The sequence below is a fragment of the Stylophora pistillata genome, chromosome 13, assembly GCF_964205215.1.
Source record: "Stylophora pistillata chromosome 13, jaStyPist1.2, whole genome shotgun sequence".
Lineage (NCBI taxonomy): Eukaryota > Metazoa > Cnidaria > Anthozoa > Scleractinia > Pocilloporidae > Stylophora > Stylophora pistillata.
The window spans coordinates 20,619,928-20,632,311 of NC_142531.1; the positions used below are offsets into that span (position 1 = coordinate 20,619,928).

Here is a 12,384-nt window from a genome sequence, read left to right on the forward strand (position 1 = left end):
CATATGCCGTAAACTTGTTGTTCTTTGTTCTTGTGTGTCCGTTGTTTGTGTTTTTTCTTAAGAAGCTCTCAGTGGTGGAATACCAGTTGGATATGCCCTTTTTTTTTAGGAACGAAAACCCACTAAGAAAAGTGAGGAAAGATGTCGTGATCTTGATAGGCTGTGGAAGAATTGATAATGTATACCTCCAATATAGGAATCCTGTTTTTGGTCCATCCAGGTACATGTATCTATTGCTAATGTTTGCGGATTATATCTTTGGATTCTACTTGTGGCCAATGTGTTTGGAGCCATTGTAAAAGAAAAAGAAATGCTCACCATAATCCTGTTGAAAGAGTTGTTCATCATTGCGATCAGCATGTTTAAAGCTACCCTGACAGTGTAAATCACGTGTGCAATCACAAAAAAACTGCCAAAAGTGGACGTGAGAGCAAAGGCCGGATCTTTAACTGAGATTTTGTCTTTTTCAACGAGACCAAGCAACAACCAGAACATTTCGAGGTAGAACTAGCATCGACAAACAGTAGAAAAGGTTTTTTTAAAGTGAGGATAAGCTAAAATAGGAGCGGACACTAAAACACGTTTCAACTTGTCGAAAGCAACGGCACACTCTTCTGTCCAATTGAAAGAAACACCCTTTTTAGTCAATGCATTTAGAGCATTGGGTATATGAGAAAAACCGTTGACAAAACGCCTGTAATAATTAACGAGACCTAAGAAATTCCTGAGTACCTTGAGATTAGTTGGAGTAGGGAATTCCTGCACAACACGAATCCTTTCTGGGTTTGGACTAATACCTTTAGGAGTTACGATATGATCAAGATATTCTACCCTTTGTTTAACGAAATTACACTTTGGATTTAGTTTGATATTAGCTTCACGAAGTCTCATAAAAATTTCTTCTAAATGGAGCAAATGTTCATCGACCAACTTTGAAAATATAATGATATCATCGATATATATAAGTGCAAACCGATATTCCAATCCTCTTAAAATATGGCCCTTAAGTCTCTGGAAACTCTGTCCAGAATTTGTAAGACCGAAAGGCACTACCAAGAATTCATACAGGCCATTGTGCGTAGCAAAAGCAGTCTTTTCTCTGGCAGAAGGATGAAGTTCTATTTGCCAATAACCTGATTTCGTGTCAATTGTGCTGAAAACATTTGTTCCACTTAATGAATCCAAAGTATCGGCAATCAGAGACAAAGGAAAGCTATCTTTTTTGGTAACTTTGTTCAATTTACGATAGTCCACTCAAAATCTCATAGAACCATCCTTTTTCTTGACTAGAACAACAGGCGAAGACCAAGCACTAACTGACTTTTGAACAATTCCACGTTCTAGCATATCATTTACTTGTCTATCGACCTCTTGTGTACCTTCAGGGGAAGTGCGATATGGCATTTGTTTAATTGGTGTAGCGTCACTCGTATCGATCACGTGCTGTACCAGCGATGTTTTACCTAACTCGGCATAAGAAAAAGCGAACACATCACGGTATTTACTAAACAAATCACGAAATCTAATTTTGTCATCAGCTGACAGAATACTATCAGGCAAGTCAGGCAATTGAGAATAATCACATTCTTTTGGTTCGTCGTCACTATTAAGAGAACAGTGACTTTCGCGTAGCTTTTCGCTCTCGTTCAACTTGAAAGTAGCTATGTTGCGATCTACCTCCTCAAAATTAGCTAGACGAGTCCTTCGGTAAATTTTAACTGGTTTAAAAGAAGAATTAACCAACCCAATAGGGATTGTACCATGCTCTGCAACACCAACAAGCTCCGACACTCCAAAAATCGAATAACGGTGAGATGAATCAGGCTTTGGAACAATCATGCCACAGATACCATACTTATTTGACGAGTCTTCAAGTTCCCCAGAAATCAAAATTTCTGACTGCCGTGGAATCACAAAGGTATGAGAGGCATGGACCGAAGAAATGAAGGCTTCATCAGTTAGATCATTGTCGTCATCTACGCGCACACCCTCAAAAGGAAAAGGACTGGGCTCAGAGGGAAAACTAACTAATCCATCTTCAGAATCAACTTTGAAACGAAATCGTTGAAGAAAATCTCTACCTAGTATAACATCAAAAGACAGGTCCTCTATCACACATGCTTCGAAAGTAAATATACGAGAATCAATAACAAATTCCATCAAAGTCTTTTCTATAGTAGTCAAACGAGAACCATTGACTGTAGTCACACTTTCTGAATCAGGCACACCAAGTTCTGGGTAAGCGTGACCTAAGTGTTTTCGCCACACATTAGCGCTTACTGCTGTGACAGCAGCTCCGGTATCTATCAAATATTGAAAATTATGACCCTTTATGCTAACAGGTAGAAGAGCACTTCCAGGCGCAAAAGAAATAGAAATGTCATTAACTTTGTCCTCTACATAATTACTAACGGGCTGCACAAAAGAATCCGCTTCAGCTCTGCTGCTAAAGTTACTTAAAGTCCTCGAAACGGATAAACTTGTTGACCCCTGTTCACTATTCTCTAAATCGCTGCTAGCCAAAGGCGAGTAGTCACTACATAAAGTTTTGTCGCTACCGGGCATCTTATTTTGCTTAGCGTTGTTCGAAATGACCTCCGAAATAACAATATCGTCTCTACTTAACACATCATCATTAAAAATATCTGCTTGTTCAAAAACTAGGCTGTTTTCTTCGACAACAGCACTTTTAAAACTTGGAGGCTCTTCTTTTGAAACCTTACATAAACACTCAGGAGTTTTATCCTGAACAGACAAAGCAGAAAAATTCGGCGTACTAGCGCCTGAAACTAACGTAGCGTGTCCTTTGCTAGACACGGGAGGTCGTTTAAGTACTTCCACAGTACTTGTTATGACTACTTCAAACAATTCAAGTACCTTAACAACGATAGCTAAAATAATGGACAAAATAATGACGATACCACTCTCCAAACAAGCGCCTTGTTTTTGTCTACCACTCTGCGGAGGGTGACTAGATGAATGTTTTGGCGAGGTTTGACAATTATCGTTGACAATAACATGTTGCGCTAAATTAATTCTCTCATCTACTGAAATATCGGCAGGTTTGGCTTTACTGAAAGCAAGTTTATCAGCATTGCACGATCCTCCCGATAAAATTCGGTTTACAAGTTTCATTAAAGGTTTTTGTATAGTATTTGACGCCCCCATGACGGGTTCATTTTCTAACAAGACAGGGGCACTTTTCAGTTTCCCTGCTGCTTACACTGCCAGTCAGAAGTGTTTTGACTCCCGTTTTGATAAAAATCTTGTCTACCACCTCCACGACGAAAATTCCTAGGATCAGGTTTTGAGCGACAAAAATAATAAGTATGTCCTTTTCGACCACAATTATAGCAAACAGCGTCGCCAAAACGAGACTGGGAACTCCTTTGCTGAAAATTCTGGTTTGAGCGCTGATTATAACCACTGGGTCTAGTGTTGATATTGCTTCCCATAAATTCACGAAATTCGTCTCTAATAATTTGCTTCATCTCAGACTTGCTCAAGTGAGGGTTTTGATCTGAAGCTGGACCCACAGCACTAATTGACTTATCCTTAGGGTTGATTGCTTTTGAGAGTTCTTCCAAAATTTGCGCTGATATTTCCTTTGGGTTAAAGTCTGCGCGTTTAGTCGACCCTTGTAATACTGACTATTTTAGCTTAGCGAAGTTTTCTGCCGATTCCAAATTTTCAGGTTGTTGCAAAACAACGTACTAGCGAATCTCGGGAATGAGTCCCTAGACAAAGTAGTATGTCCACTCAGAATTGGGCAAATTAATTCTCGCACAATGTGTTCGAAGGCTATAGGCATAATCTGCAACCGATTCTTTCTCTAGTTGTTGTCGTTGTCCTAGCGCCTGTCTTACGCGCCACTCACTAGCACCGGAGGCAAAATGTGTGACTAATTTCTCAGACAATTCTTCGAAAGACATCTCGTCGGCCCTTGGCAAAGTTTTAAACCAAGTGCTAGCGTAGGCCTTTAAATAAAGAGGAAGCCCTAATGCTAAACTATCGTTGCCCAACCATTTAGTTTACCGGCCCTCTTATAATTCCTAACAAATTCATGAACGTCTTCGGATTCGTCGCCTCTAAAAATTGGAAACGTAACTGACGATTTCACACCGCCGCTTCTATTTTGTGAATTAACCGAAGCTTGCATTCGTTCGACTGCTTGGCATAACTGATTAACTTGGTCTTCCATTTCTGCATAGGTTGGTGCGAGAGACAATTGATTTGAGTCTAAAGAATTATGTCGACTATCAACAACCGAGTCGTTACGAGCTTCGAGAGAATCTTCGCTTACATTTTCACGATCGGAAAGATTTTCTCTGGTCTCGTCGCTCTCATAAATAAGATATTCTTCGGAGTCAGTACTTTGGCTACGGGTAAAAGAAGAAACTAGAGAACATTCGCTAGGCGTAGGAATTCCACTAAACGCCTTTGATTGTGCGTCAGCCCTCGGTGATCTATTAGCTGATTTAAAAAGTGAACGAAAGAATGGTACTCTCGATTGCTGAACGGGTGGAGGAGGGGCTGGCCACTCATTCGAAACCGAACCTACAGGTTACCCATATTTCCTTGGACATTGCGTGTTAATTGTAAATAATTTTCTTATTTCATTGCGAATCCCTTCTTTTTTTTTGAGACTTTGGTTTCATACAAAAAGGCATTCTGAGTTTTAGGATATTCCGTCGTTCCACATCATAAGATATTCCACCATTCCTCCGTTCCACCGTTCGTCCGTTCCATTATTCTGTTGACTCAAGGCTTTCTCGCTTCGCAAATTTAGCGGCCCTTTTCGGCATCAGTCGCAGATTCAAACAGCAAAATGCCCTCTTTTCAAAGCTTCCATGTGCAGATCACATTTATTGCAATTGTTGGGGGTTTTACAACTCGCTCGGCCGAATTAACCGGAGGTAACAAGACTCTGGACTCTTCTCTCTTTTATTCTTCTCTTCTCTTTTTAGCGAGGATGCCCACGTATTAAATATATACAAAAATCGCAGACATGTTTAAGTTAGCTGACCGTGGGAGTTTCCATAGTGTATCCATTCTATTTGCAAAAGGGGGGAAATTGGGTGGCTCGCTCCGAAGTACTTGGCGACCACCAAGGAACCAATTAAACGCCAACGGTTGAGCCGCGCACAAGAATCGCGCACGCAAACAGGAACTTCAGTGTGGGTAAAACCCAAGGTCAGCTTTACCAACCCAAACACGACCACCTATGAATCCAATTACTCTCAACCATAAGAGGCGATTAAAATGCATGTCTAACACGGTAATTAGGAAATCCGCGAACTGAGCCTAGTTCAAGTACATACTAAAATAAAAGACCAAAACTATAAATCTACCAAAACAACACGTAAGCGCAAAAGGCAAGGCTTAACAAAACAAAAGCTAAACTGAAAAAGTCTTAAAATAGCAACTTCCAATTTACCTCACAACACAATATTTCTGCAAGCCGAAAGTTTTGATTTAATTATGCGTCGGTGGATGCCACTGTAAAATTGTTTTGGGATGTTTATGGTCTTCAGGAGACGTTAATTTCCCACGCACAAGATTACTGTATGATGGATGTCCTCCCCTGGGGTGGGATGGGTGGGTAACAGGACCCCCGTTGATACCAGTGTTTACTACACTGAAGGAGCTACCTGTACAAATATAGATGTCTACTCTACTTTTGAGGTGCCACGGCAAGATCTGGAAAGAATATATCATCGAATCTACATAATTTGCTTATTTCAGCGGTAAAATGCTCTCTCTTCATGGAGAATGCACCGATCCCACTTGCTAAGATATTTCAGTTCTGCAAGGAAACTTTTGTCATGCATGCAGTTTTAAATCTCGCGGAATCCTGAACGATTGTGAGATGTCTATCGCTTTTTGCTGTCTTCCGTAGTGTCACTGAGGAACTGAAAACCAAATGTGCTCGTGACTGTAAACTGTTTATCGAGTGCGAATGTCGACCTACTAAGACATTCCGAAAAAACAATAAGTAGCACCGTGATACATGGGGAAACATTGGGTCAAGATCGGGATTCTGGGGCTTATACTATTTTGCGAAACGAAACGAAACGAAACGAAATTGTACTATTTTGCGAAACGAAACGAAACGAAACGAAATTTTGCGAAATGGCGTTTTTTCGCCTTTATTTAACAAATATGTCCTCTTCGTCCGAAACAAAATGTTTCCACTAATAAAATGATAAATATTTCTAAGAGCCTGGTCACCTCTCATTTTATTGACCATAGTAGAATTCGTTTCGCAAAGTAGTAATTTTGACAGAATTACTATTTTGCGAAATGGCGTTTTTTCACCTTTATTCAGCAAATATGTCCTCTTCGTCCGAAACAAAATGCTTCCACCAATAAAATGATCAATATTTCTAAGAGCCTGCTCACCTCTCATTTTATTGACCATAACAGAACTCGTTTCGCAAAGTAGTAATTTTGACAGAATTACTATTTTGCGAAATGGCGTTTTTTCGCCTTTATTTAGCAAATATGTCCTCCTCGTCCGAAACAAAATGTTTCCATCAATAAAATGATCAATATTTCTAAGAGCCTGGTCACCTCTCATTTTATTGACCAAAATAGAAATCGTTTGGCAAAGTAGTAGTTTTGACAGAATTACCATTTTGCGAAATGGCGTTTTTTCGCTTTTATTTAGCAAATATATCCTCATCGTCCGAAACAAAATGTGTCCACTAATAAAATGATCAATATTTCTAAGAGCCTGGTCACCTCTCAATTTATTGACCATAATAGAAACTCGTTTCGCAAAGTAGTAATTTTGACAGAATTACTATTTTGCGAAATGGCGTTTTTTTCACCTTTATTTAGCAAATATGTCCTCTTTGCCCAAAACAAAATGAAAGACAACTACTTGTTTTTGTTCTCGATTGCTCTTTATTGGCTCTGAGTTTACTCTTTATTGTTGTAATTATGTTTACTATTTTGCTCTGCATTCCTTGTATTTTGTTTTGTTCTATTTATGGTTGCCGCAACTCGATTTTATAGCTGACCAACAAGCCACGTGCGTGACTAGCAATTCCAGCCGAACTCAATTAACGCTCGATGTTTGGTCAAACTGCTAGGAAAATACGTTATGAGGTGACCAGAGGTGACCAGACTCTTAGAAATATTGATCATTTTATTAGTGGAAACATTTTGTTTCGGACGAAGAGGGCATATTTGCTAAATAAATTAAAGGCGAAGAAAGGCAATTTTGCAAAATTTCGTTTCGTTTCGTTTCGTTTCGAAAAATAGTATAAGTCTTGTTCGTCCGAAACAAAATGTTTCCACTAATAAAATGATCAACATTTCTAAGAGTCTGGTCACCTCTGGTCACCTCATAACGTATTTTCCTAGCAGTTTGACCAAACATCGAGCGTTAATTGAGTTCGGCTGGAATTGCCAGTCACGCATGTAGCTTGTTGGTCAGCTATAAAATCGAGTTGCGGCAACCATAAATAGAACAAAACAAAATACAAGGAATACAGAGCAGAATAGAAAACAGAATTATAACAACAATAAACAGTAAACTCCGAGCCAATAAAGAGCAATCGAGAACAAAAACAAGTAGTTGTCTTTCATTTTGTTTCGGGCAAAGAGGACATATTTGCTAAATAAAGGCGAAAAAAACGCCATTTCGCAAAATAGTAATTCTGTCAAAATTACTACTTTGCGAAACGAGTTCTATTATGGTCAAAAAATTGAGAGGTGATCAGGCTCTTAAAAAGATTGATCATTTTATTAGTGGCCATATTTTGCTTCGGACGAAGAGGGCATATTTGCTAAATAAAGGCGAAAAAACGCCATTTCGCAAAATAGTAATACTGTCAAAATTACTACTTTGCGAAACGAGTTTTATTTTGGTCAATAAAATGAGAGGTGACCAGTCTCTTAGAAATATTGATCATTTTATTAGTGGACACATTTTGTTTCGGACGAGGAGGACATATTTGCTAAATAAAAGCGAAAAAACGCCATTTCGCAAAATAGTAATTCTGTCAAAATTACTACTTTGCGAAACGAGTTCTATTTTGGTCAATAAAATGAGAGGTGACCAGGCTCTTAGAAATATTGATCATTTTATTAGTGGACACATTTTGTTTCGGACGAGGCGGACATATTTGCTAAATAAAAGCGAAAAAGTGCCATTTCGCAAAATAGTAATACTGTCAAAATTACTACTTTGCGAAACGAGTTCTGTTATGGTCAATAAAATGAGAGGTGACCAGGCTCTTAGAAATATTGATCATTTTATTAGTGGACACATTTTGTTTCGGACGAGGAGGACATATGTGCTAAATAAAAGCGAGAAAACGCCATTTCGCAAAATAGTAATTCTGTCAAAATTACTACTTTGCGAAACGAGTTCTGTTATGGTCAATAAAATGAGAGGTGACCAGGCTCTTAGAAATATTGATCATTTTATTAGTGGACACATTTTGTTTCGGACGAGGAGGACATATTTGCTAAATAAAAGCGAAAAAACGCCATTTCGAAAAATAGTAATTCTGTCAAAATTACTACTTTGCGAAACGAGTTCTACTATGGTTAATAAAATGAGAGGTGAGCAGGCTCTTAGAAACATTGATCATTTTATTAGTGAAAACATTTTGTTTCGGACGAAGAGGACATATTTGCTAAATAAAGGCGAAAAAACACCATTTCGCAAAATTTCGTTTCGTTTCGTTTCGTTTCGCAAAATAGTACAATTTCGTTTCGTTTCGTTTCGTTTCGCAAAATAGTATAAGCCGAATTCTGGCTATTATTCACTCCCTCATTCACTCACTCACTAAAGCGCTCATCTCGACAACATTTGTGGCTTCGCCTCCACTAAGAGGCAGTAGCCACAAAAAACTTGAGACTCTTTGTTATTATTTCTCTGCATTACATGGCGAGAATTGGCGCAAGAAAATATAATTGCAGCTGGTACATGATATAGTCACTTGAAAACATCCTGACTTGACATTGTTTTATGACAATCGAATTGACGCAAGCGGTTGCTAAGAATATATATTTTTTTCAAAACAAACTTTTGACATCTTTTATCGGATATTCCACCAACTTTGTTCAAAAACCAAAACAGGAAATTTCAAATGAGGAAATTGTTTTCGTTGAAGACAACCCTCTTCGTTTCAGTACCACTTAAACCCTTTAGATGTATGGCTTGACTATGGATATATCCTCCTTGCTTTGGAGCGATCTTCTCAAAATTAAACCGGAATAAATTTTGTCCAGGGAAAAAGTAATCAAGCTCGAAAAAAAGGAAAGTGTTCGGTCCAGAAGGAAAGGATGCGGAAAATATAAATTTAGAACGGCGACGTGATCTACTTTGATTTCCATGGGTTTCTTAATTTAAAATTACGTTCTCTCCGCGCTGGATTAACACCTTGCTCGCTAAAATATCTTAAATTACTTGCTAATGATGCTTCTTCAAGCGTTGGTTTGCGTGGTTTTTCCTGTTTTTTGATTAATATTTTTCATTTTTTAATATTATTTTTCGTTTTGAGGATTTCATTGAATTTCGTAGTATGGGCCTTTTTTTAGAACATTCGATATTAAAGAATCGGTATATCTATTTTATTATTTATTTCCCTCATTTACTTTAGTTATCAGAGTGTATGTTTTTTTTTTTTTTGTATCGTTCTCGACATCTGCCGGGTTTTAATTTTAAGAAGACCGGCGGGGCAGTATGACGCCTTAAGGCCTCACTAGAAAATTATTAAAGGCATACAAGAAACCCATTTCCGAAAGAAACGGAAATTAAACGTTCTTTTAGGTTAATACAGATTAGGCAAATTTTTTTCATTAGTACTGTCGTTTTCGCTGAGTTCTTGACATAGAAAATGCTCATTCTAAAACTTCTTTTTTTGTAATTCGATTCGTGACGCAAGGAATAATTTTGTTTACGATTATGCTCTAACCTAGAACAATGCGGTAACTTAGAACAACTTTTGATAAGAACTCATTGATTTGATTGAGTGTCACCTTTTCAGCTTTGGGTTGATAGAAAACTAAAACTCTTGCAATGCTGCCAGAGAGATAATATTTTGCATGACAATGCAAAGATGTTAATGGGTTTAAAATTTGAAAACCTCTAACCTTCGTGTACGTGACATCAAACCTGGTTTCCAGGGTTACATTTATTAATAATCGAGCCGGGAACAGTTTACTTTTGTTATTCATAATTCCGTATGAGGACTTTGTTATCCAATGAAAAAAGAAAACTAAAAAGAAAAAAAAATGCAATTATGTTTAGAAACAGTTAATGCGAAGAGCTGTCAAGAAGGACGGAGTCTTCAAATATCACACAAACTTTTAAAACGTTCAAGTTCGGTCATCTCGACTAATGTTGTCTTAAAACTGATTTTGATAACAGGAGAGAGCGCTCTCACCAAAATAGCCGCAGGCGAAATGGAAAGGTGGCTAAGTTTCTTCGGTTGGCTCTTTTCAGTTTCCACAGCCGTGGGAAATGGCTTTGTGATCTTTCTCGTCGCCAAGAAACCCCAACTTCATTCCTCAGCCAATTGGTTGGTCGTTTCCCTGGCAGTGGCCGATTTTGTGATCGGGGTTTTCGCTTATCCACTGGCGTATTTCTGCACCAGCTTGGGGTGCAACTTCAAATTATACACAGCATTTTTCTGGCTCTTTATTCACTCTTCGGTAACGAATCTATGCGCACTGACTTGGGATCGTTACTCCGCTATTGTTCACCCCTTCAGCTACAACACTTCTGTGACTGAAAGACGTACAAAGACTGTTATCTTGTCTGCTTGGTTTATCCCCTTGGGGATTTCTCTGACTCTTTTAGTGGGTTTATACGTTACGAAGTCCAGCACCGCGCTAATAATTCTTCGCTTGACAGGTGTTTCGGCGTTTGATCTAATCTCATGTGCGTTGCTCATGTATGCAGTCGCTCGTATACTCAATGTCGCACGTATGCAATCTCGGCAGGAATCCTCTATCAAAATACAAGTACAGTGTACCCAAACATCTTGTGAAGAAACAAGTTTTCGCAAACATCAGAAGCAGAACAAAGCGCACTTTGTGATTGCCATCGTCATACTATTCTTGCTTTGCCACTTAGCTGCAAATGGTATGATTTTGTGGGTTATGTTTTCTAGTCGTGTTTCATATGAGGCTGCGCAGGGAGTCACTCTCCTGCTTGTTTTCAACTCCGCGGTGAATCCGTTTGTTTACGCGTTTTTAAAGAGCGACATCAAGCTCGAGATAACAAAGCTATTCACTAAAAATAACTTTCGGTCAGCGCGATCCCTGTCCAGTTCTACCAGGACCTCTAGTTCACCTGACCAAGACACGTAATGAATAAATGTAGTTAATTTTCTTCATTGCCTGCTAAGAACAAAAATCATCATTCAATGCACTCCCCTGGTTTATCATATACTAAATCACAACATCTGATGTCTAGAAATAAAACAAAATGTTAATCATATACCGCTGTAAGTGGTGTGGCAACTCGGAAAATAAAAACCAAACAACTGGTATTGATAACATATCAGGCTATCTAGAAAAGTCGGTCAAATATTGTTGTGACTTGTCCGACCTTTCAAAAACACGCATTACTGAGAAAATTTAACTTGACTTATAATTCCTATGTGCTCATGTACTACTGAGAAACGAACGATGACAGCGTTTTCCCTTTCCATGTAAACGTTTATTCCACGTTGCTTTTTTGACGCTAGAGCGTTCAGGCACGTTTACACCACTCGAAGCAAGTATCACTGTGAGCGGCATTCTGACAAAACGTACATTACCTTAATTCACTTTTAAGGTTCGCGTCCTTATTAGGATATCGGATTCAATTCTTTCCCTTTATATTGTGTGACAACTTTACAGAGGTTAAAGACGATCACAAGCACGATTCTAGAGCCGTCCTTAAAAACTTCACTTTTCTTGAAATAGGTTTTCAAAATCTGTTCCTGATCCATTATCATCATCACGACATCCTACATCATATTTCCTTATGACGCGTTCGAATCAAATTACGGGGAATTCGATTTACCTTTTTCAGACCTCAGGTTTTCTTACCGGTTTGGTACAGCTTGGACAAATGAAATCATCTAACATATTACTTAGTTAACATATTACTTAGTTAACATATTACTTAGTTAAATTTATTTAATGAGCCTTTGTGACGTCTTCTATCCGCTAAAAGTAAAAATGATTGTCACTACGTGGCAAGTTTTCTTGTATGGGTTGGAAATTGTGAATCGTTTTGGTTCAAAAGAAGACTTAGAAGAATGCACAGTATAGTATCTTTTGTTGTAGTTGTCTTGCTTGTCGAACAACACCAGAACAACATATTATGCGCGTACTAGAAATGAACAATGACTTAGATTCCTGTCTGGCCAC

The 12,384-nt window shown here is 38.5% G+C and overlaps 1 protein-coding gene across 1 annotated transcript; it reads left to right on the plus strand.

Moving 5' to 3' along the window:
- Window positions 1-10,219: 10,219 nt before the first annotated feature.
- Window positions 10,220-11,544, plus strand: LOC111336310 (adenosine receptor A3-like). Its single transcript, XM_022942380.2, has one exon. It carries the CDS (start codon window positions 10,255-10,257, stop codon window positions 11,332-11,334), a length of 1,080 nt encoding a protein of 359 aa, XP_022798115.2. The 5' UTR covers window positions 10,220-10,254; the 3' UTR covers window positions 11,335-11,544.
- The last annotated feature ends 840 nt before the right edge of the window (window positions 11,545-12,384 follow it).

What these genes read in the sequence shown, in the direction of transcription:
- LOC111336310 (XM_022942380.2), top strand. Translation starts at nt 10,255, where the DNA reads ATGCAATTATGTTTAGAAACAGTTAATGCGAAGAGCTGTCAAGAAGGA.